The sequence below is a fragment of the Arvicanthis niloticus genome, chromosome 1 (genome assembly GCF_011762505.2).
Source record: "Arvicanthis niloticus isolate mArvNil1 chromosome 1, mArvNil1.pat.X, whole genome shotgun sequence".
NCBI lineage: Eukaryota > Metazoa > Chordata > Mammalia > Rodentia > Muridae > Arvicanthis > Arvicanthis niloticus.
The window spans coordinates 151,199,518-151,225,067 of NC_047658.1; the positions used below are offsets into that span (position 1 = coordinate 151,199,518).

A 25,550-nucleotide genomic window follows, 5' to 3' on the forward strand; every position below is an offset into this window, starting at 1 on the left:
CCATGTCTCCTCTAGTTTGAGCACTGTTCATGGCTTCAGACCTCTGAGGATTGATTCTTACGTGATGAGGGAAGATTCACAAAGTAGCAGAAGACACCAGTTTCAGGGATTGAATTGGGATGCCGCCACTCTAACCAGTCGTGTGGTCCTGAGGAAGCCTTAATCACTAACCTTTGTCTCCTCTGGTTTTCAATCTACAAAATAGAGATGATAGCATTTATTTTGGAAGTTGTGAGAATTAACAGAATATGAGTTATATAGATTATATATAACAGTGATGTGCAATATTTCAATGGGTGGAAGCTAGCTGTTTGGACCACCTGATGTAACCGTTCGGCCCTACTTCCTCTGCCTCCTGAGCACACCTCCACTACTTCTGGCTGTGGGTCTAGGCCCTGCCTTGTGTTCCCCCTTGGCTTCCCCACTAATCTTCCACCCCCCCTCCAGCACCTGTGTATAATGCACCCCCTCTATTATCATGTTCATCTTAGAATCATGTTAACTTCCCCTCCACCCCCTAACCCCCCCAGACCTTGGAGATGCTGTGTGCCTGTAAGCCCTTTATTCTTAAGTTGAAAAAAAGGAAGCAGGAAGACACAAAGTGATAAATGCGAAGTCATGTGGCTCCTTAATGACAGGAACCAGCACTGTCCCTGCTGTACAGCCTGGTATACTTTCTACTACCTTCTGTGCCCATCAACCCCCGCATGCATCCGGCTCAGCTCTGCTTTGGGTCAATGCTGGGCTCCACCTCAATCACTTCTTGCCCCAGGTCCCTACCTTCAAGGTGGGCTCTTCCTCTGATAAAGGGCTGCCTCGTTACCCTGGCATACCTGGCATTCTTTAAATATAAATCCCCCCTCCCAACTTTCCGGCATTGTAAGAATGTGCCCGTAGAAGCGCCTACTTACGTGCCTATAAGCAATCAGTAAAAGCTAATGCCGAGAGACTCACAGCTTGCAACCTACCTGGGTGGGAGATGAGAACTTAGATTCCTGTCGGGAAGAGCAATACTGAGTTGGACAGGGTGGGAGGCTTGGGTCTGTAGGGAAAAGCATTCCCCAGTCCCTGGGCTTGGTCTCTTGTGTTAGGGAGCTCTGTGTTTTCCTGGACTCTTGCACAGCAGGTTTATTCCTCCAGGGAAGGTTTGATTTGTTCCTCTATTTCCCGGAGGTGCACAGGGATGCTCCTTAACTAGTCCCATAAAGTTCTGACTCTCATAAGACCTGTAGGAAAGGAAGCTGTAAGCCAGTCGGATGAGAAGAAGCTTGTGTGGGGCTTGATGCCTGGCAAAGGGACAGGTGCTGTTTGTTGTGGGGTCACCTGTGGCCCGGCCCCTGCCTTTCTGCCTTCTCTCCTTCCTGCAATACTTGAGGAAGCTCCTTCCCTGGCTCTGGAGAATTGTGATATGGTTCTGCTTGGAAAGCTGGCTAAAATGACCTCCAGATCCAGAGGTTCCTGGTACTAGGGGGTAAATATGTGACTAAGGAAGGAAGGTGGAACAGTAATCCAGGCTCTTCCTCTTAGCTCCCGTGCTCCCAGAAATAAGACTCAGATTCAAAACACATTTACAAAGACCCTAGCCATATAGCCAGGCTCTGTAGTCTGTATAGTCTTCTCTGACTAGATCGTAACTTAAAATATCCCATTCATTTTAACCTACATTCTACCATTACCTGTGCTCAGGTGCCATGTGTCTGTCTGGTCACATCTTCCTGGGTGAATCTCCCGTGCCTGGCTCTATCCCTGAATTCTTTGTGCCTCCCAGATGTCCTACCTTCTATTCTACCCTTTCCTATAGGCCATAGGTTTTTTTAATTGATGGATGATGCATCTATATAATGTACAAAGTATTCTTTCTGCACTCACAACTCAGAATTGGGAAAGACACTGTTCTCCACTCGGTTGTGCCCTAATCCTTGCTTCCCAAACTCAAGCTGCAGTTCAGTTTGGCACTCAGGGCTCAGGGCACCAGAGAGTGCAGACCCCCCCCCCCCAGCCCAGAGCCATGCTAAATGGATTGCAGAGCAGACAGGAGGGAAGCCTCACATTTTACAGCAGTGGGTGAGGTTAGGAAGTCAGGGGCAGGTGAGTTAGGACAGGGGCTGTGCTGGGCAGGAGAAGCCTGAGCCTGGCATGTGGCATGTGATCTGTGACAATGTTGTGGTGCTTTGCAGGATCATCCGGACCAAAGTTCAGCAGCCTTTCCACCCAACGCCGGATGGGGCAGGGACAGGAGTGACTGCCCCTGGCCATACCATCGGTAAGAGGGCTCAGGGAAGAGGGAAATCAACTTAGAAAATGCCAGAAAACACAGCCCAGCCCTGGGAACTGTCTAGGCCAGAGAGCTCCAAGGCTGTCTGATCACTCCTTTCCCTCCTAGGGTCTCTTTGATGGTATGAGTTCAGTGCTTCCCACAGGTCCTCCTCAGTCTGTGTTCCCCCTCCCCTTTCTTGCCCTCCCCTCCTGCCCCTAGCCCACTTGTCTTTGAGCTTGCCATTAGCCTCTGATTCAATCTCCTTCCGTATCCTTCCTTAAGTCCCATGCTCTTCCATGTTTACTTTTTTACTTAACCTTTAAAAAAATATCTCCGGGGAAGTGGGCGGAGACGGGGCTCAGCAGGTAAGAGCATGTATTGGTCTTACAGAGGACCTAAGTCTGATTCCCAGGACCCACATCGGGCAAGACTCATAACCACCTGTAACTCCCGTTCCAGAGGATCCGATACTGCTCTGACCTCTTCAGGCATGGGCACATGCATACACATGTATGCATACATTTTAAAAGTAGATCTTAAAAAAAAACAATTGTTGGGGGGAAGGGATAGAACCCATAACCTTATGCATGGTAGGCAAACATGTTTCCAAATGTCCAGTCTTTGATCTTTCTCTCTCCCTATCTCTCCCTTCTTTCCCAGTCCTCATGGGTATGGCTATGGACCTGTCTGTCTCTTTCTCTCCATTCTTCCTTCTGGCCTCTTTTCTTTTGGCCTGTTTCCTCTTATCTATTTGTCTCTGCCTCATATGCTTTGTTGCTCTTTGCCTCTTTGGACCTCTTAGCCCTCCACGAGATCTCAGAGACACAGCCCAGGCCTGCCAGAATGCTGCAATCTTCATTGCAGCGCATGTGCACACACACATACAGAGAGAGAGAGAGAGAGAGACAGAGAGAGAGAGAGAGAGAGAGACAGAGAGACAGAGAGAGACAGAGAGAGACAGAGAGAGAGACAGAGACAGAGAGAGACAGAGAGAGAGACAGAGAGAGACAGAGAGACAGAGAGGGAGAAAGGGAGAAAGGGAGAGGGACACACACACACACACACACACACACACGCTGACTTCTCCTTGGTCTCCTTCCCTCCTGACCAGCAGGAGATAGAATTGGTTGGTCCAGCACTATTGGAGTCTTGAGAGTCTTGAGCCATGTTTCCCAAGGCCTGGATTAGTGTGCTGGAGGGAGGGTTGTACTCAGATATACCTGAGCTCATCATAGTATAGTGAATGGGTTCACTAGTCAGTTCCCCAAGAGGGAATAGGAACCTCTCCAGTGATTTGAAGACCAGTAGCAGCTGGGAGAGAGAGCTGCTTCCAGAGAACATTGAGAGCAACTTGTGTCTTCCCAAGTACAGGAGACAGATCTTAGGGAGCCCTAGACTCTAAATCAGGGCTGGTAAAGACTCCACCCAGGAGACTGAGAAGCGAGCTGGGGTTTGTTTCAAAGGATTTGCTCAACCTTTGGATTAGGTGGGATTGGAAGAGTGTGGCTCCAGAGAGCATAGCTGGACCTGTGCTATCGAAAAGGTCACTGAACTGCTTTCTAGACAGACAATCTTGGCAGTCTCTGGGCCTATACTACATCCATCTGAAGGGAGGGGGCTTGAGGAACCAGTAAATGCCATAGATGGCAGAGGAGGCCTGGGTCAACCGGTCACCACTTTCCTCAGGGTGGGCTGACAGCCTGCAATGTCTGTCTGTGGGAGTGATTCCTCCCTCAAGCCTCAGAGGAAGTTAAGCGGATATGGGCTCCTTGTCCTTCCTTCTGCCCTCTGTGCCTGTCTGTCCCTGCCTGGGGCTTCAGTCTCAACTGCTATCCTGATAGTGTCTCCTCCTTCTTCTGTCCAGTTCCCAGCACGGCCTCCCCTCCTGTTTCCAGCGCCTCTAACGACCCAGTGGGATCCTACTCCATCAATGGGATCCTGGGGATTCCTCGCTCCAATGGTGAGAAGAGGAAACGCGAGGAAGGTAGGAGGAGGGATGGGCTCTGGCTCCCCCCTTTGCACGCTTTGTCCTCGGACTCTGAGCTCCGGTTTCTGCGGGCCTTGCAGCTGCTCTGCTGTGAGATCAGTTTTAGCATGAGAGCCTAGGTACCCCCACTGCCCTGCTGGCTCTCAGAGAGGGGGAGGGAGGCTGCTGGTGGGGCCACCAGCTTCACCATCTGCTCAGCCCCGATGGTCTCACCTTCTGCTGGGACTCACCCCAGCTGTCCCTGTGGGATGCCAGGAGGAGTGGCATCAACTGTTTACCTTGAGAAGGTTGTAGAGGTTGCAGAGACAGCTGGTATCTGACCCAGGGATAAAAGGCCAGCCTACTTTGGCCTCACTTGATCTTTGTTAGAAGGTAGCAGCTGATACAGACATGGATGGCCTTGAAGTCCTTTCTCTGTAATACATGGACACGGCTCTCACTGGTCACTTGGGGAAGCTGGTCGTGGGCCCTCGCCATGCTATTCATCATGAGAGTGGGCACCATTCTGACTCCCACCTTTTCTCCCTGGGCCCTCAAGGGACAGCCAGTACCTTGGGTACCATAGATCCAGGAATGAGGAATTAAGAGGAGGACACAGGATGAAAGAAAATTAGAGGAGAGACTGTGCGCATAGTAGTATTTGAGGCCTGAGCACCCAGATGGACAGACACCAATATCTCAGGCCTGCTTCCAGCTCTAAGTCTCTCATGATCTCAGCTAGGGAAGTAGTAACTTCTCGTCTCCATAGGGTGTGAAGGATTCTAAAGACAGTCTCCATAAAATAGAACCTAACAAAGATGAACATTAAGGGGGTACAGACCATATATATGTTCCATTAGCTCAAGGTAGTCACACTTTTGCCTATTGTCCCTGCACCTGAACCAGGCAGTGTCTCCTTTTCTCCCTCAAAAATGTTATGGTTGGACAGTAGGTTCTCTGGTCATCCCAAGCATAGACAAGCTCTTGAAGGGTTGATGAACAGCGTCAGAGACAAAGCTGACATTCTTTAAGCTGTAGTCTGGATTCTCCAGACCCAGGCAGAGGGAAGACAGCATATGAGCCCTGGCCTCCAGCAGAAGGGACAGAGTGAGTGCAGGAGAGACCTAGTCCTGGCAAGACAGTGATGACCTGGCACTGGCCTCCTGCCAGAAGCCCTAATGGTCTCGTTTCACAGGGAAACAGCTTGTCTGGCTCTATTTCTCCTTCTTCCAAAATATCCAAACCCATTTGGCTGCCACGGCCTTTGCCACTCACTAAATTTCATTGTGGTTGTTTTGGCGGCAGCCCCTGATGGGCAGGGGGAGGCTACCAGAGAAGCCCTAAGCCCCAGCTCTCCCTGGAGCTTCTCACATGTAGGCCTCAGCCAAGCTCCCTGGCACCCTGAGTACCTTGGTAGAATCTGCCTCAAACCCTAAGGGTTTCTCTTTAGCCACCTGCCTTGTTGAGAGTGTGAGGTGTCCAGGGAGACCGGAAGGCCACAGGAATGCTTCTGTGCTCTCCCTCATTGGACTGAGGCTAACGTTCTGTGTGCCTTCTGTTGCCTGAGCCTTCATGGGTGGTGAAGGGAGGCTGGGGATACCCAGGGCAGAGCCAGCCAGTGAGGTCAGGAACAGGATGTTCTCCCCTCTTCTTGCTTACATCCATTGTTTTCAGTCAGTTCAACTCAATGAGCCTCTCTGCCTGTCAGTTAGGAGAATAGCTTGGCACAGAAGGTCCCTGAGGCAAATGAGATATGATTCTTATCCTTAGAAAGTTTATACTCTAGGATATATGTTAAACATTGTGTCCAGGGAGTAGAAAGCCCATCAGGTATGGTATAGTGGAGATCTGGCCATCCCTTTATAGGAGGAAAGAGGCAGGGAGAGAGCTCGATGCCAGGAAGGGCTGCTCTTTGAAGAAGGCCCTGGGTGATGGCTGAGAAGGCTGTTAAGGACAATGCTAGCCTGTTCTATCTGACGCATCAAGCCTATGAACAGCAAGGGCAGGGTGGCCTTAGCAAGGATGTGCTGAGTGGGCAGAAGGGATCTCTGAGAAGCAAGCCCAAGTAGACAGAGTCACAGGAAGTGGCCAAGACTATGCAATGCAAGAGGGTAGGTTCTTCTGTATCCCTAAGTGAAGCTGGGCAAAGAGATAGAAGCAGGGTTGGCTTGGGGCCTCCATCAGTGTGGCAGCACAGGAAGCAGCAACAGGTAAGGGATAGTGAGGGCCTCAGAAGCTCATCTGCTAGGCCTAACCAGGCTACAAGAAGCACCAGGAACTCTGCCATCCCCACCCCTCACCCCCACCCCCGGGGGTTTTCTTGTCCTGTCTCTACTTTTTTTTTTTTTTTTTTTAAATCATCCTTTCCTTGGAAGCTGGGCCTGGGAGGGATGCCAGCTTTCCCCATTCTTGACCCATGGAACCCAGATGGGAAGGGAGCCAATGGACGGGAGACCTCAAAGGGAGAGCTGTAGGACTCTTCCCTTCCCCCACTCCAGAGGCCTCCAAGCAGCAGGGCCCAGTTTGCATTAGGGAGCAGCTCAGATGATTAAGAATGGGGAGATAATTATGTGTCAAGATGATGTAGCCCAACTCTACAGTCAGGCCAAGGTAGCAAAGCAGCTGGCAGGCCAGTCCCTTGTCGCCGCTGCAGGAGGCGCCTCGGGCACAGCCTATACAGACACCCAGGTGTGTCCTTCAACTCTCAGGCCAGGACTTTTGGGTACAATGGAGATTGATCTGAAGGACTATAGGGTGTTGGGATGAGACCAGGGATGTATATCCAGGAACTAGGCCCTAGAGGAACTAGGGGATCAAGTAAGTTTTCTCTGGGATAGACCTAAATGTACCAGCTATGTTGTCCCTCCTTTGATCTCAAGTGTGGTGACATCTCCCTAGAAGTGTCTTGAGGCAAGCTAGGTGCCCCTCTGCCCTCCCACCTCATATTGTGGCCCATTCTTTAGCTCTAGCCACGTCACAGCGACGGGCACTGGCAAGGATTGTGGCTACAGTGTGTGGCAGGCATTAGTGAAGGCCTTCTCAGCAATAATTGCTGGTATTCAAACTGGTAACATCCAGAACGTTGCTGGCACTGGCCCTCAGAACATGGACAGTGCCACCCTGTATCAGTGGCTGTGGATACTCACCAAGGGGCAATCGGCCTTGACATAAGGTTGGGTTAGGATTCCCAACCCTTGGGAGTGTGCAAAACCCCAGACTTTACTTGGAGAAATATGGCACTCAAGAAGGTTGGAACCACCTCCTAGGGATCCAGGACCCCAATCAGAAAGACCAGGGAGGGATAAAGAATTTATGCATGAGGCACCTGGGACATAAGCTGTCTCTCAGCCCAAGGAGGAGAACTCCTCATCAATACCCTGGAAACCTTCATATCCAACCTACAGTTATGGGGAAGTATATTAAAGCTTGGTTCTCTGGGAATCTAAGAAAACACAATCCCATTAATGTTATAACCTTGGCTCCTATGGCTGGAAAACAGAGTGGTACCCACCTATCTGTAATCAGACTGAGAAACGAAAGTGAGGCTGGGGATTGCCTAGCGGCAATGCTGAAGTGATTGCCTAGTGGGCATAAGGTCCTAGGTTTGATCCCCAGCCTGGAAAGAAACAAAACCAACCACAGAAACCCCATGTCTGTTACCTTCCCCCTGCCTGCCACTCTCAGCTACAGCCTAATGCATTGCTGATCACGGGAGGCAGTGGTTAAATGCAGAGAAGTTTTATAACTTGTCCAAAAATCCAAGTAAAGTCATATGGGGAGAGTCTGCTGATCTGGGGGAAGGAGGGATGCTGGTATGCGTGAGCTTGCAGGGGACGAGGTTTTGAGTTCCATTCATTAGGTGCTGGCAAAGCACCTTTCTGCTTTGGATGATGCTGTTGCTGGAGAACACTGGTCATTGCTTTAGTTAGTGTCCTCCTAGAAGTCCCTAAGAGCTCAGGGTTGGGCTTGGAGCACATAAGGGGACTGAGTTACAGCACCTGTTTAGGGGCGCCCCTGGACTGAGAAAAACGACCCACCAGGGCCAAAGTCTCACTCAGCCCTGGCTTAACTGTGTACACTGGCTTTGAATCCTAGAGCTACTCAGCTGGGTGACCTTGGGGCAGTCATTTTATTACCCCATCTACCCTATCAAATGTAGTGATAACAACCCTTACTTCTTATGAAGAGGTTTCTAGAATGTCATGTGTCTAGAGCAGAGGTTCTCAACCTGTGGGTCATGACCTCTTGGGCAGGGCTCAAACAACCCTTTCACAGGGGGCACCTAAGACCTTTGGAAGATACAGATTTTTTTTTTTTTTAACATTCATTATAACTGTACCAAAGTTAGTTATGGAGTAGCAACAAAAATTATTTTCTGGTTGGGAGTCACATGAAGAACTGTATTAAAGGGTTTCAGCATTAGGATGATTGAGAACCACTGGCCTAGAGTGTCAAGCCAGTTTCATCCTAGAAGACAGATCACTGTATATCTAGGTAAAAGAAAATACAAACAAACAAACAAACAGTCTCCTTGTGAAGATTTCACAAGGAAATTAAGTTGTGAGAGAATGAAGTCTATCTGGGCCTAGACCCCCTAACTGCAGTGGGGCACCTTGTAACTCTGGAATAAGCTAATGTAGAAGGATGGGTAGCTGGCCTCACCTGTACAACTGAGACAACCTTTATCTACCTGTTCACTTGTTGCTCTGTGGTTATCCAGTGCGCTACTTGTCATTTTTTCTAAAAAGCGTCAACCAGAGTTTTCTATGCATGTAAATATAAAAGTCCCCTTCTTTTTCTAATATAAGGCCCTGACTCCATCTGTCTTCCTGTGCACATTTCTGCTTCTACATGCAAGTTTATTTGCCTTGGAGAATATATGCTTGTTCTCTGTACTACACATACACACACACACACACACACACACACACATATATTTTTTCTTGGTTTATGCAAGGGTCTGTGTGTATACTACCCCCCTGAGAACTTTGGGAGCAAGGGGGTGTGGAATGTCAAGTGCTGAGAATGCATGCAGTGTTGTAGGTAATGTGCATATTTGGGCAGAGTACTGTATGGCTGTGTACCTGCTGGCACCAGTAGCTGTAGAGAGTCCTGAGCCAGACCTAGACATGTTGAGTCTTCATGCTCCTAAGCAATGGGCCTGCATATAGTTTAGCCCCAAGAGCCCCCGGGGTATCAACCTATATCTGTTGGCAAGCCAGTAGGCTATCCTCAGCCTAGGAGGGAGTGGCTGGGCCCCAAGACTAGGGAGACTGAGGCAGAAGTACTTCCCATTCAGACTGTATGTGATTTGTAGCTCAGAACTTTTGTATCTCTTTGAAGAGGGGCCTGGTCTCCCTGTTTGGGCGACCGCCCCCGATCTACCTGCTTGTCCTTCGGGATGACTCAGTGTTTGTCTGTCTCTTATTCACTCCAGTTGAGGTTTACACTGGTCCTGGACACATTAGAGGAGGTGGAGGTTTACATCTGGTCTGGACTTTAAGAGGTATGAGGGCTAGAGGGAGCACGGCGTGGGGGTCAAGGGGAGTAGCTTGGGGGGGTTGGCTAGAGGACGTCAGAGAATGGGTCTGAGGGTAGACAGTCAACTGGAGCAGAAGCACAGGCTTTCAGCGGGAGCCCCAGAAGCTAGCAGTCTCTGCACCTGGATCACTTCCACCATGGGCCACCGCAGAGGTTTGGGGCTGAGGCCTGGTGGCCCAGAGGGTCAGCTGCTCAGTGGATGGGGGCAGTTTTTCTAGCCCTTGGAAAAACAAAGAGTAGATCGGGTAGTAAAACAAAAGCAAAGGAGACCTGGAAGCACCTGACAGCCCTAATTCATCACGGCCCAAGTTTTTTCCTGTGTTCCCATTATATTTGTTTGTAAAAGTGGAAATCAATTTTGAAGGTAATTTTCTGGAAAGAATGGAAGGGAGGTGGGAGGGCCGGATAAGGCAGAGATGGTAAAAGGAAAAATTTAGGCCAGGCACAGCCCAGGGGCAGCTCTTGGCAAGGTGAAAGAAAATTGCATATTCAATCTCCATCCATGAATCTCCCTCACTGCTACCCGCCTCCTGCTTGAAAACAATGAAGGCTTTTTCCCAGCACTGGGCAGGGCCTCGGTATCAGCCTCACTTTAACTTCAGGGTCATTAATTCCCTGATTATTGAAGGAGAAGAGAGGGTTGCAGCATCGTCAATTCCAAAGGCACCCCCCATGTGATCAGACACTGGCGGGGGGGGGGGGGGCAGCAGGGTGAGGCAAGGTGCTTAGGAAGGGGGTGAGGAGAGAGGAAATGGGGGAGCCACCTGGACTGGGGGGCAGGAAGCCGGGAGGGTAGAAGAGGCAGTCATTACTGCATACCTCTGTTGTGTTGTTATTGCAAATTAAAAGTAGCATGTTCCACTCCACAGCTATCTTTGGGGAGGGAGGGGCGCTGAGGGAGGTGGGGGATCTTATCATTGCTTCTTCAGCAGACCAGCGGTGGTGTCACCGTGTGAGGTGACATTTGAATTTACAATTCCGCTGAGAAAAGCCATTAATTCACAAATTAACATTTCTCCCTCTCCCTCTCTCTTTAACACTCTCTCCCTCTCTCACACGGATGTGCAAGCAATTGAAAAGACAAAGGAAATAGCCTTAAGGAAGAGACTTTACGGCTAGTCTGTCTGTGCTGAGATTGCTCCCCCTGCTTCCAGATAGATAAACCAATTACCTGAGCAGCTCGGCTCCTGGCCGCCCGTGATCGCCTCCTTTTGTAGGCTGCCTCCATGGCTGGCTTACACTCGTGTATCTCATTAATGGAAACCAGGCGTGCCCTGGTCACCGAGCTCTTCCCAGCTGTCCTTTGGAGGAACCGTGGGAAGAGAACCGGTGGCAGAGAAGACAGGCAAGGGGAATTCTGGGGAAGCGGAGAAACTGTCCTGGTCCTAGATCTCTGGGTACAGTTTGCTATGGCAGCAGGTTAGGGGAGCGTGTGCAGGTGCACACTGTTAGAAAGGCAGGCTTGCTCTGACCTGGGAGGAGTGTGGGCTGGCATTGAGAGACAGATACTGTAAACTGAGTCTGACTCCTGAAGAGGCCTTTGGTCTCTGTGCAAGGGACTGGTGGACTCAGGGGGATCTGAGCTTGTCCCGCAATGAGAAGGCCACAAGGAAGTTTTGCTGACTACATGCTATTTCAGTGGGACAGGATACAGCCTGAAGGAGCTGGGGGAAGTGCTGAGAAGCGGCAGAAGACACAATAAGGTCGCACATGTTGGACCAACAAAGTGAGATTGTTACTGATTCCTTAACATAAGTCTATCGCCTGGGTACAATTATGCCCACCTGGTGCCTATACATACACAAGCATGTACACACACACACACTCACACACACACTCACACACATACATGGGGAAGGAATAAAAGTGTGAGAGAGAGCTAGAAAGGAGGATGCTATCTGATTTGTTTCTTAGAGAATACAGTAGTTCTCTCTTACCTATAGGGAAGTCACTCCAAGATCCCTTGGTGGACACTTGAAGTCACAGAGAGCTCTACACGCCCAATTCTATCTACACATGCTTTGTTTTTCCCCATGCATACAGACAAAAGTCTAATGTATAGGTTAGACACAGTAAGAGATGAACAACAACAATACTAAAATAGAACAATCATTGTGATAGATTGGGACTCTGAGAGTTAATCTGATAACCGAGGCAGTTACTCAGTGACCAACAGGCACGTCACGGATACACTGAACACAGGAATGATTCACACACAGGGTAGGGCCGAGCAGACAGCTCAGGATTTTATCTCATTATTCAGAAAGACACACAATCGAAAACCTGTGAATTGTTTATTTCTGGAATTTTCCACTTAACATTTTTTTTAAAGATTTGAAGATAACTGAAGCCAGCCAGAGAAAGCAAACCCTGAAATGAGGAGAAACTGGGGCTCTTTGTGGATTACACTGGGGTTTGATGGCTTCATATGTGTTGTGTACTACCTGTGACATGTCACAGGCATTGGTTCAGAGCAACAGGTCCCTTGGAAGTCCAGAAAACATGGAGACCCTTGTCTAGACAAATACTGGGGTTTGATGCATTAATAACACCCAATTAACATTCATTTCTAGCAAGGACTCAAAACTTGAGTACTCTCTAGTTCAAGAAAGAGTTTGGTTCCAAGGTGACTAAGACTCCAGAGAAAGTCATTTATGAACACTCACTCTTAGGTCTGATTTTACCTTCTTGGTAGCCAAGGAAATGGGACTGGCCATACCTACAGCCGTCTCTTTCTGTCTCAGTTAGATCACATATTTCTGGACTCTCTGGATAACGATGGCCACGAGCCTGTGACTCTTCAGAAGCAAACTCGGGTTCTGTGGATGTTCTGCTAAGCCTTTGCACGTGGGCTCTGTGCAGAAGTGATGTGTTTATCTGTGGGGAGGTACAAAGTTTAGCCATGGCTGTGCAAGACTGACAGGTACAGATTTGTAGCCATAAAACGCTAGAGATGAAAGCCAAATTGTTAGGTTTGTTCGCCAGCTAGTTCACGCTGTTACAGCTCAAGATGGAGCCGCTTAAAGTATTCTGAGGTCATTTTCTATCTACTGACAGATAGTCAGAACAGAGAGGTCGGCCACCCCAGGAGAAAAGGCACTGTTGTGTCTCTGCTTCTGAGAACTTAGTGAAGGCCACAGACTCTCTGCAAAGGCCAACGGGCTCTCCTCACTTTCCCTGGGTTTTAGCCCTCATGTGAGAACCCATCACAGCAGGATGGCTTCTCTTGGGCAACTGGCATCCAGCCCTGTATCTTGATCTGGTTTCCCCTCCCTACTCCCAGCAAGGGAATCAAGCAAGAACTCGATTGCCTCAGCTCTGCTGTATTTCCCCACCGCCACCCCTTGAACAGACTCTGAACATAGGAAGGAGTAGCCAGGCTCAGAGCTTCCCCTGGGCCCTGCTGCTTGTGGGCTCACCTTCCTGTGTGCCTCATTTTCTGGAGACCACTGGACAATGGGGAAAGTCAGGCAGCTGGCATGTTGAGAGATCCAGCATGCCTGCAGCCTCCTAGACTATTGAGACCAGGGAGCAACTCTTCCTCATCCTGCCTTCTTCAGAACCCTGGTGGTTTTGGAGCTGTCTGAGACCCTCATTTTCTGACCCACAGCGGTGGAAAAGCCAGACAGGCTGGGAGAGGGTGGGGCCTGGTGCAGGAGCTAGGAGTCAGTCATGAGCCTCAGAGCCTAGTTACAGCAGAGCCAGTAATTCAAACCATCCTGACCCTTCAATGAACCCAAACCTGCTGACCTTGACAGCACCAGACAAGAGGCCTTGCAAACCTCAACCCGCTGCAGGCAGCCTTCTTTCCCTCCCTTCCTAGCAGCCCTGTGGCCTGGCTTCCAGGTGGCTCCTCATTTGGCCATCTTTATGAAATGTCAGCGTACCCTCCCTCCCTCCCTGAAGCAGGCCAGCTTCAAAGGACCCTTTGTGCTTGTCCCCACTGGAGATAGGGTGTGGACATCCCCTGGAGCCTGTGGAGGACCCCTGGCTGTGGCTTTCTCCCATGACTGGACGAGCAGAAGGTGTACCCCTTCCCTTCTGCTCAGTCTATGTGTATGTGTGTATATGTGTGTGTGCGTGCGTGCGTGTATGCGTGTTTGTACGTATGTGTGTATGTGCGTGTATGTGTTTGTATGTATGTGTGTATGTGTGTGTATGTGTATACACCTATGCACGAGTGTGTTTGGGTGTATAGAGAGACAGAGAAGGTGATAGAGACAGAAAGGATGGGAGAGGAAAGAGTAGCTGAAGGAAAGCAACCCCAGGAACCTTCATTAAAGGAAATGCAGTTTATGAAGTTTATGCTTTCCTCCTCGGGAGAGCTGGATTCCATCCAACAGCCTCTCCAAGTCTGCCAAGCAGGTCCAGAAGACGAAAGTGTGGGCAGGAGAATGAGTGAGGTAGCGACAGAGGGAGAAATGCTCACACACACATACATGTGAGCACACGCACACAGGAGCACACACACAATCACATACACAAATACATACACACAAGCACACATGTGAGCACACACATGCGTGCACGCACACACACAAGAGCACATACTGGAGCACACATGAGCACAGATACACACAAGCACACACACACACACACACACACGTGACTGCATGCTGAGAGAGCCTGAGAAGCTGGGACAGAGGGATGCAGAAGGTGGACTTGGGAAGAGTGGCTCCAGACATCTTCTTTCCTTCTCTCTCCATCCCGCCTGCCATCTCCATCCCCCACATCCCCCTCCTCCGGCAGTGTGGGTAGCCTGAACACTTGGCTGTGTGGGTACAGGGAGGCATGGCTGTGTGGTAAACTGAATCAGACATTATGGACCACCTGCAGTAGCCAGCTTGCAGGAGCCAGTAAGGCATACTGTTGGGCAGTGGGAATGAGGACTTGGCCACAAAAGGGACCAGAATGTGGTACCGCTAGGGTCCTTGAAATTTACCTCTTCTGATGCTGGCTAATGTCCACGTGGGCTCCCTGAGGACTGAGGACAGCTAGTGTAGTTTCAGGGAAGATGCTTTGGGACCTTTGTCTTTTCTCTGAGAATTCAGAGGAAGGAGGAGGCCATGTGTGTGCATTCACATGTGTGTATGCACGTGTGTGCATGCATGTGTGTATATGTGTGTACATATGTGTGCATACCAAGGAGGAGGCCATGAGAGATCTCAGAGAAACTTAAGTAAGTTAAGTTAGTATCTGCCTTTCCAGACCTGTCTATGCACAGCACAGGGCTCATGGGTATGAGGAATAGGGGAGTGGGCCAGAGCCCATAACTCTGTTTTTCTTTTATATAATAGTTTTTGTTTTTATTAGCAAATATTAGTTACAGATAATAATGGGCTTCATTATGGCATCTCATACACATATGTTTTTATTATATTCACACCATAATGTTTTCTTATCCTTCTTACTTCTGCTAATCCGCTCTTCCCAACCAGCCCCTTTTCTCTTCTACTGCAATGGTGAGGTTTTTGTGGTGTGTGTGTGTGTGTGTGTGTGTGTGTGTGTGTGTGTGTCCTGTTGAGTTTAAGCAGGACCCTTAACTTTTGAGAACAGGGACTACGGGGAGAAAGTGGCTGAGAGGAAGAATGCCTTTACTCTGACCTGCAGATGAGACGTCAGCTCACACATACACACATGCATGCACACATACACACATGCACACATGCATGCTCACATACATGCACACACATACACTCACACATACACATACATAGGCACATGTGCATGCACACATATGCACACACATATACACACATGCATGCACACACGTGCATACACACATGTGAATGCACACACATGTACACACACATGTACACACATGTGCATGCACACACACACACACACACCCTGAGTTTGTGTTCAAGTTCTTCCAGAAGCTGGGACAGAGGAGAAGACAGACAGGGTTCACAAAGACACAGAAGGGAAGGAGAGGAGAGGGGAGGGAGGAGAGGGGGGAGGGTGGGCTGATTGTGGAGGATACCAGAGCATCCAGGATATTCCAGGCACAGAATGTGGCAGAAACTGTTCGGGGATGGCCTTGGCCCTTGCTGTCCGATGCTCTTTCCTCTGCCCTCCCCCCTCAGCCCTCCCCTCTTCCCTCCACACATCTTTATTGGTTCTGGTAATAGCCTTGATTTGCATGTCAGGCAAAGCCTTGCTACACACACAAAAAGAAAACCCCAACCGTGGCGGTGTGGCAGTGTCAGCTCTCGCTGTTGTTCGACAGTGTAAAATTAAATTAATAAAGCCCCCAACACAGGAAAACATAACAGGAAATTAATGGCCTTTACTGTCGCTCTGATGCAGTCATTTGCAACCCTGCTTTCCGCACCAAAGACTTCATAAATGCAAGCAGTTTCTCTAAACAAGCATACTTAGGGCGGCCTGGTATGTAATTTTTCGCCTTGCTTGTGTCCTTAGAGCTAACAAAGCCCCCTTCCCTCTTAGCTTCAGAGAGGTTTCTAACTGGTTGTGGCCCAACTGCAGCCCACTGAGGGTTGTTCCAGACAGAAGGCCCCAGCCCCTTCCGGAGGGGTAGAAGGATTGCTGGGGTCCCGACAGGAAATGCTCACTCCATGAGCCCCTTTTCCCCACTGGCTCTGAGGGTAAGCCTACAAGACTGCACATCTAAGGCTCCTTCCTCTGGTGGATCTGTCTGCTCCCTCATCACCCGCTTTTTCCATTCTTTCTTCTGTCTCTGGCTTCCATCTTCCTCTCCTCCATCTCTATTCACCAAGCGTCTCCAGCTCCTTCACGCAGGTAGCAAACTTTGGGGCTGCCTCTGCCATGGCTGTGGGTAACCTGTGGGCTTTCCTGGGGTAGAAAAGAAAGCCAGCTTACAGCTTAAAATGGGCAAAGGAGCTGTGCTAATGAAGTGTTCTGGGGGCTCTAGGCTTCTTCTGTTCTTAAAGGCTGGATGCTAACCAGGAGGGTCCTAAATGACCTCCCTCTGTTCTCAGGCAGGTATCAGACCTGAGAGGGTAGGGTATTGAAGACACAGGTTTCTTCTTTGAGCTTTGTGCCGGTGTGGCCTCTGGTGCCCACCAGGCTGGGCTAAGGCTGTATTAGGAAGACGCAGCTCCACAGGGCACAAGATGGCTGCTCGTTAAGAACTGAGCCCCATGGCTATGCATTCAAGAGGAGTGCAGGGAGATGGAAAAAGGATGAGCAGGCAGTGGGGTTTGCCCCAGGGACACCTCCCCTGTGGATGGAGGCCAGGGACTGGGAGACCAACAAGGAAGAATTCCAGATTATTGAGGGGTCATTGCTCTTGCCTGCCTTGACCAGAGCCTGCCCCCCAACTTGTGCCACAGCTCCTGTGTGGACATGGGTGTCGCTGAACAGCGTCTCTGTCCGCAGCTATGCTTTTCTCTGCTTTGAGGACAGGCATAGGACAGGAGTCCACGCCATGACCTGCTGGTAGGACGTTTAGATATTTACCTTATCTTTCACAATCTTAGCTTCTTCTTTGCTAAAATATTTAGAGTTCATGACTTACCAGTAGAGTAGTGGATGATGATAAAAAAGACCTCCATTTGATATCTTTTCTCGTTCTTCCCTCCCTCCCTTCCTCCCCCTCCCTCCTTCCCTTTTTTCCTCCATCATTTCACCCTATTTACTCTCAGCAAACTCTAGGCTGAACCCCGAGTGAATTTCAGCTTTTCTCACGATTAAATTTCTACCCTTAAGGGAGTTCCCTCATCATCCTGGCCACCTATCTCTGAATTCATGAACACTGAGTCCTAGAGACAGTCCAGCCAAGGCCAGGTACTTAATGTGGAACCACTGGCCCTCTCCCGCCTGGAGACTCCACACCCATAATGTCTCCTAAGATTACATTCGATTTTTTAGCAGGCGTGTCAGACTCAAGCTCATATTAAGCTCATGGTCAACGAAAACCTCAAGATCTTTTTTACATCAATTGCTACCCGGCCAGGTCCACCCATTCCGTACTCTCGTAATTGATTTTTTTTTTAACCTAAACGTAGGGTGTTCCATTTATCCCTGTTGCTTTTCCATCTCGTTGGTTCAGGTTCTTAACTCTACCTGATAAAAGTCATAAGGATGTCTTCTCTGACGTCATCCAAGTAGTCTTACGGGCTGTTTTCCCTCCTCCTCTTCCTCCTCCTTCTCCTCTCCCTCCTCTTTCTTCTGCTCCTCTCTCCTCTTTTTGTTGTTATTTTCCTTTCAAATAAAGAGAATCATGTGGCAAAAAAGTGATGACCTCCTCCTGGTTGTAGTACACAAGGGCTTTAGGTACCACTGACCTCAACGGGCATCAACAGTTAAAGCTCTGAAAGAGAAGAACGTGTCCTTGTCAAATGTTAACATTCACTGTATCCACGTGAATTTTCTTAACAAATCAGGTAAGGAAGAAATATCAGTTTAAGCACTGGCAACTGCCGTGTAAAGTGTGCACGACCGCTGTACAAAGGTAACCAGAGCAGCTCTTGACTGAGAGGCAACTGAGAGCAACTCTCACTGAGAGGCAGATGTGCCTCCCATCACACAGGCAGAAGGTGACTGATCCTGTAACCACACCAGGAAAGCTATGAAGAATGTTTTAAAAGATAAAACAAAACAGAGTTGTATCTTCCAGCCAGGGCAATTGGGCAAGCCATCATAGTGGGGTGGGCATTTAATCTAAGCATCGATATCAAGTTTAATGTGCCACAGCTGACTCTGTGAGCGCATTCAGGTCCCAGGTTATCAGTTTCTTCTCTAGCCCCTGCACATCACTGGTGTGATCATTTCTTTCACAAAATATCCAAAGCCCGAGGCTGAATGCATTGCAAAGTCTTCTGAAACCCCATATTCCAGACTCAGGGACTCAGCAACAGCTGATTTAGGATCCTGGGTTCCTCTCACAGGGACCTGAAAGTTAGTTAGCTCATGGGAGACAGACAGCTCAGGGTTACTGACTGGGCCTTCCCTGGGGATTGTTTCCTTTCCTTACAAGACAAAGGCAAGTTAGGAGTTCACTCTGCCTCTCCCCTCTCCTCTCCTCTCCTCTCCTCTCCTCTCCTCTCCTCTCCTCTCCTCTCCTCTCCTCTCCTCTCCTCTCCTCTCCTCTCCCCTCCCCTCCCCTCCCCTCCCCTCCCCTCCCCTCCCCTCCCCTCCCCTCCCCTCCCCTCCCCTCCCCTCCCCTCCCCTCCTCTCTTCTCCTGTCTTCTCTCTTCTTTCCTTTCATGACTATCTCTTTTTCTAAGGTTTGAGTTAAGCAGGCCTCCCTTTGCCCGGTTGCTTTGTCTCAGCTCCTCTGGGTCTTTGTCTTCTGGCTGGCTTTCCTCTCTCATCTCTCTCCCTGGTTATGATCCCTCCTTCCATCTGTTTTGTGCCCTTTATGGAGGGTAGGTGCTTTTGCCTGATCATAAGTGCAATACATGTTTATTGTAAAATATTTGGACAAGCCAATGTTTCTTTAAAAAAAAAATCCTCTCATTGAGTGATAACCAGTGTTGAAATCCAGCATATTTTGGATCCTTTTCCTCCTATGAGCATGCAACTTTAAATATGTAGTTCTTAATTAAAGTTAGAGTGCTACTATGCACACAGCTTTGTGCCTTGCTAGTTTTACTTAACAGTATATATAGTAGCATTTTCACATGTCATTACGTATTCCTTGAAAACATGATTTTTTTAATGGCTGCATAATCTTCCACTGTTCGATGTACATGTCCTTTTAAATTCTAGGCTCATCATATTTTAAGGCTTAGCTGTGTGTGCAGCAACGGTGATTTCCTTAAGCGCCTTTCTCACTCTGCCCTCCCTCCCTCCTTCCCTCGCTCCTGGTCCCTCCACTTCATCCAGTTGAGTGTTTAAGCTTATGGAGGCAGAATTTCGTCTTTCAGAGCATCTGTCTTCTGTGGAATTGTGTCTTCTTGTTCTTTCCACCTGTGGGGTTCCCCCAGTGCCCCCTTCCTTTGCCAGCTTTAGACATGGTTGGTTTTTCCCCAGATCCTCATCACCTCCTTTTAACCTGTTTTTCTTTCTTGGCCAGAGTCAAGGCAACCCTGGTAGGGATAGGACAGTGACCATCCCTGTCACACAGAAACATTGCCTACCCTTTCCGGGCTGTGTGTTTTGTTCTGTTCTGATTTTAAATCTCTAAGAGGGATTTGGCCCAAATCACCTTCACGACACTCTTTGGGGCCCCTGTGCTTGCTTCTTCTCCCTTCAAAAAAGTAAAATGTGGGGGAAAGGCAAATTCAGGATTCATCCATCTTTGTTTTTTTTGAATTGTATTCAACGAGTTGGTCAACATTTGAGATCACAAGTATCAGACCCTATGCTTGGTTTACAAAGATGAAAAAGTGGGGCCTCTGCCTTCAGAGATAGTTCAGTAAAGAAATGGAGTGGATTTTTCTGGTTTTGTTTTTTAACTTTTAAAGAAATCTCAGTAAAGAAAGGCAATGTGACTGAGTTTACTTTGAGCTCTGACACTTACCGGCCTTGATAAACAGTTCGAGGAAGTCACCTGTCTTTGAAAGCCCTCTGTTTCCCCATGTTATAAGTCCAGTTTCCAGAGACAACACACTGTGGTCTGACTCTGCCTTCTCTGTCATTCATTAACTGCCTCTACATGACCTTGGAAAAGTCCCTTAGCCAACAAACTTCTGTTTCCTTACCAATGGCACAGGTATAATGATAGACGCTCCCTGGTAAGTTTTCTTACAAAAACTAACTGTGTGAAAAGTCTTACACAAGTGCGTACTTTATACCCAGTGCTTAATAAATTCAAGTTGCTACTGTTCTAAGAATTAAATCCATATATATATATATATATATATATATATATATATATATATATATAATATTATATATTAAGTGTAGCGCTTGGTATCATAGAATTGGGCTCCATTTATTATTTTTTTAAAAATTATTTATTTTATATATGTGAGTATACTGTGGCTGTCTTCAGACACACCAGAAGAGGACATCAGATCCCATTACAGATGGTTGTGAGCCACCATGTGGTTGCTGGGACTTGAACTCAGGACCTCTGGAAAAGCAGTCAGTGCTCTTAACCGCCGAGCCATCTCTCCAGCCCCCCATTTAATATTAGTTTTACGGCAGAGATTTGGATGGAGAGCACTGGAACACTGAGAAAAGAAAGCCCACTGTTGCTGAGGAAGGATCCCCAGCCCCCCATCTGTATCCGAGGAAACTCAAGCCAGAAAAGCTCACGGGATGAACCCAGTCACTGTTTAGAAGCTGCCTATAGCAGGTGGGGATTGCCAGTGCTAGCATGCTGGGCAGACTTAATATGGCCCAGAGTCAAAGCTTTAGGCCAGATTTCCAAGGATTCTCTTTTGTTCTTTTGTTTTGTGTTTGAGACATGGTCTCACTTCGTTATCTCTGGCTGTCCTGAAATTCTCTCTGTAGACCAAGCTGAGTACACACAGAGATCAACCTGCCTCTGCCTCCCAAGTGCTGGGATTAAAGGCATGCATCATCACACCCAAGAGCTTCTTCAGGACTTCCAGGCTTGACATGGGGTTCATGGTGAGACCAGACTCCTAGGTTGTCAGTTTGTGGTGTGAAGCAATGGAGTGCCTCACCCTATCTCCTGTTCGGGCCACTGCAACATAGTAGTTCCCTTTCTCCGCCCCCCCCATCCCTCCTTCCCTCTTGTTCTAGGCTTCCTGTCTCCCCTTTCCCATATCCTTCTTCCCATTTTTCTTTCCATCCAGACCCCTTCCCTCAGGCCCCTTTCTTCTTGTTGTCTTTTTTTCCTCTTCTTCAGCCTCCTCCCTCATCCCTTCACTCCTTGCTCTTCTCCAAATACAAAAGGCACTTCAGTTCCGGGGAGTAACCTTGTTCCCTGTTCAGCTATCAGATGGGAGGGCCCAAATGGCAACCCAAACCTCATCCAGGTCCTGCTGTGCCCTGGCTGTGGGGGGTGGGGCTGCCCCTCCCACAGGCGGCCCGCCCTGAATGACAAGAGGGGATATTGATCGCATTCTGAACTCAGCCCAGCAGATAGAAGGTAATTAATGACTCCATTTGCTTCAGTACCGGGGAGAACAATTGAGTTTGCAACAGCAGCAACTGGCAGCTGGGGAGACTGGGGGGGGCGAGCTGGGGGTGAGCCCTCTGCGGGGAGGGATGTGGAGATGTGGTAGAGGATCGGATGTAGCTCCTTCCCCAATCTCTGTTAGGATTTCCTCCACTCATTACTCTCCTTCCCTCCTAGACAAATTCTTGAGGTCATTCTTCTGAGGGTAGCTCAAGTTTGACTTTCTCCCGGGAACTGCCCTGGGATCTTGCGCATCTTTTGAACTTTTCCAGAGCTGTTTCCTCCTTAGTAAAGGGATGGATGGTACCTCTTTCTCGGGTGCTCTGTGGGGGGACTAGAGTCAGGGGGTGACTAGAGGCACCTTGAGTCTGCCAAGAAGGCAAGACATGAGCGGTTAAAGGGCAGCTATGATGAGAATGGCCGGAGAACTTGGCTTACTATGAAGAAGGGAACGTCCTGGTTCAGATCTAGGCTTTCTACTTACCAGCTGTATGATGTACAAACCAACTTGCTCTCTGAGACTTATTTCTTTATCTGAAAAACAATGATGATGATGGTGGTGGTGGTGGTGATAGCAAGAACCTGGTAAAGTTGGACAGATTTATTAAGTGTAAGTGAAAGCATACTGTTGGTTTCCCATGACCAGTGCACCTCTGTGTTTGGTCTTAGACCAGTCTTAGAAAACTAAGACTCTGTGCTTGAATGCTTGCCTAGCCTATGCAAGGCCCTGAGTTTGAGCATCACCACTAGAAAGAAAAAATTAATACTAAAGTTGACATAGTTTTATCCTATGTTAAATTTTTTTCTTGAAGGTTGGAGAGATGGCCCACTGGTTAAGAGCATGTACTCTTCTTATAGAGGACCAGAGTTCAGTTCCCAGCATTCAAACTGAGCCTCTCACGACTGCTGTAACTCTAGCTTCAGGGAGACCCAATGCCTGCTTTCACACGTACATACTCTCACACAGGAAAAAAATCGCACACATACACAGCAGTAAAAATAAAAACGATTTTGAAGACTCATTTTAGCCTGCTCCTAAATCCTACCTCTTTTTTCAGTGAGTGCATAGTCCCATCCATGTGACTTGCCACTCACTGAGTTCCCAAGATCTCACTGGAAAGTGCCATTTGTGATTGGCCAGATTGAGGATTCTGGCCTGGGTTGGGTAGGGGGGTTGGGGCTGCTCGAGGAACAGATGGGGTGGACAGTGTTGAGGAAATAAGATTTTCAGGAGGTGGTCAGAGGGGGCGGTAAGACATTTTCCTTCTTTCTTTCCTTTTTGTGATACTGTGTGTGGATGTGTGCACGTGCGTGCATGCGCCAAGGTGTGTGTGAGTGTGTGTGTATGTGTGTGTGTGTGTATGTGTTTATGTGTGTGTATGTGTGTATGTGTGTGTATATGTGTGTGTATATGTGTGTATGTGTGTATATGTGTGTGTATGTGTGTATGTTTGTGTATGTGTCTATGTGTGTGTATGTGCGTATGCATGTGTGTGTATGCATATGTATGTGTGTGTATGTGTGTGTATGTGTGTATCTCTGTGTGTGTCTATGTGTGTGTATGTGTCTATGTGTGTGTATGTGTGTATCTCTGTGTGTGTCTATGTGTGTGTATGTGTCTATGTGTGTGTATGTGTGTATGTGTGTGTATGTATCTGTGTGTGTATATGTGTGTGTATGTGTGTGTGTGTATGCATGTGTATGTGTGTATGCATATGTATGTGTATATGTGTGTGTATCTGTGTGTATGTTTGTATATGTGTGTGTATATCTGTGTATATGTGTGTATATGTGTGTATATGTGTGTATGTGTGTATATGTATGTATCTGTGTGTATGTGTGTATATGTGTGTATGTGTGTATGCATATGTATGTGTGTATGTGTATCTGTGTGTATGTGTGTGTATGTTTGTGTATGTGTGTGTATATCTGTGTGTATGTGTGTATATGTGTGTGTGTATGTGTGTGTATGTGTATGTATGTGTGTGTATGTGTGTATGTGTGTGTATGTGTGTATGCATTTGTATGCATATGTGTGTGTGTGTGTGTATGTGTGTGTGTGTGTGTGTGTGTGTAAAGTTGAACCCAGAGCCTTGAGTACATTCTCTATCACTAAGCTTCCCTGCTGGTCCTAAGATAGTTTAAATAAAGATTATAGAAGTGACGCGTGCCCTAGACGACATAGGAAAGCATAGACAGAAAGAAGGTAAATTTGCTTATGATCAGGAAGTAGCCACTGTGACCATGTTGGGGACAGTATTTCCAGCAAAGATAATACTTCTACATTAGAAGTGGCTGTCTTTCTCTACATGGAGGCTGGGCTTTCTGCTACGGAGCTGATTGGGTGTAGTTGTTAATCATTTTAGCCTATAGCTAAACTGTTTGCTGAATAACTTTCTCGTGCTGGGCTCCCTGGTAAATATGCCCTGGGGCTGGCCACTTGCCCTTATGTAATCTGCACTTCAGTGACTCTGAACCTTAGTTTTCTCAGATGTTGAAGGGGGTTACAGTTCCTACCTATGTTGGAGAGTTGTTTGGAGGGCTGAATAACTCAAGATCTGTGAAGACTTTGTGTCAGGGTTTCAATAAATGAGTCAGAGAAGATGATATGGGCTTAATTAATTCACCTATAGCTTGTCTGTGCTTCATAAAGAACTTGCGGTGGGTTCATCCGCTCTGAGAAGAATCACACTACAATAGAAAGAGCATCTAGAATAGCCACAGGCCTAAAAGTTCTACTGCCCAATTATGAGAACGGGCCTCTTTCCTCCCACTCACCCAACCAGGTTCTACAACTATAACCCTGATCATCTGGGGAGTTTGTGCTTAGTCAGCACACACCACAGAGGTTAGCCTCACTATAGGGAAAATGCCAATGGAGACCTGGAGATGCACTCTGAATAGGGCCAAGTGGTTCTCAGCTAGACCCTGGCTTTATAGTACCTAGGCTACAGAAGAAAGTAATTTAAGAGGCAAGCTCTCATGTCAGACCTGGACTCAAATCCTGGCTGTCATTTACTAGGAACGTGTTCTTTAACAAGACACTTAATGTCCTTTGTCTTGGTTTCCTTATATGTAAAATGAGCACCACAGTATTTATTTCACAGCGTTGTAGGGAGGATTATTAAGTGAGCTCTGAAGTACAGACACGCTGCCTTTTGCTTTTTAGTTCTTTTGAGACAGGGTCTCACTAGACAGCCCCTGCTAGCTTGGGACTCACAATATCCCCCGCTCTAACCTCCTAAATTCTGAGCTTCTGGCACGTTTGGCCATGTGCAGCTTTAGAGTTCGTTTAGTTACTTAGTTTGTTTGCTTGTTTTACATAGTATATTGGACCCAAATACACTATGTAAATGCTCCCACAGGCCACACCCTCAGTCCAAAGGGCACTTGATCATTGTGTGATGCTAGGATGTCTGGCAGGGGCCAGGGGAAAGCCATCGGTAGTGACTATTAGCCTGGTACATGGTCTTTTCATAGCACCGGGAGGGGCTTAGGAAGCCTATAGCAACCATATTTACCAACCTTTCTTTAAAAGCATGGCCCGAGAGTTGAAAAGAGTATCGTAAGTAGGGAATGTTCCAGAAAGTTTAGACTATACAGACACTATGCTCTATCCAGACTTCTTGGCACACAGAGTTCAAACGTAGACTCTGAGCCCTGTCCTGGGGCAGCTTTCTGCCACCTGCTTTGGGTGGCAGCTCTGATTCTAAGGCTAAGTACCCCCTGAACGGGGACAGTGTTTTCTCTTAGCTTGAAGCACT

The 25,550-nt window shown here is 48.1% G+C and overlaps 1 protein-coding gene across 15 annotated transcripts in view; it reads left to right on the plus strand.

Annotated features, from left to right (window-relative positions):
- Nucleotides 1-25,550, plus strand: part of Pax2 (paired box 2) — a 93,446-nt gene that overhangs the window by 41,347 nt on the left and 26,549 nt on the right. For 11 of the 15 annotated variants that reach the window (XM_076922222.1, XM_076922239.1, XM_076922243.1 and 8 more), the window contains exons 5-7: nt 2,178-2,263; nt 4,122-4,241; nt 9,661-9,729. In XM_076922222.1, coding sequence (XP_076778337.1) covers nt 2,178-2,263; nt 4,122-4,241; nt 9,661-9,729 — 275 coding nt within the window. The remainder of the gene's footprint in view (nt 1-2,177; nt 2,264-4,121; nt 4,242-9,660; nt 9,730-25,550) is intronic. The other 4 variants (XM_076922242.1, XM_034508754.2, XM_034508709.2 and 1 more) reach the window with 1 other exon arrangement.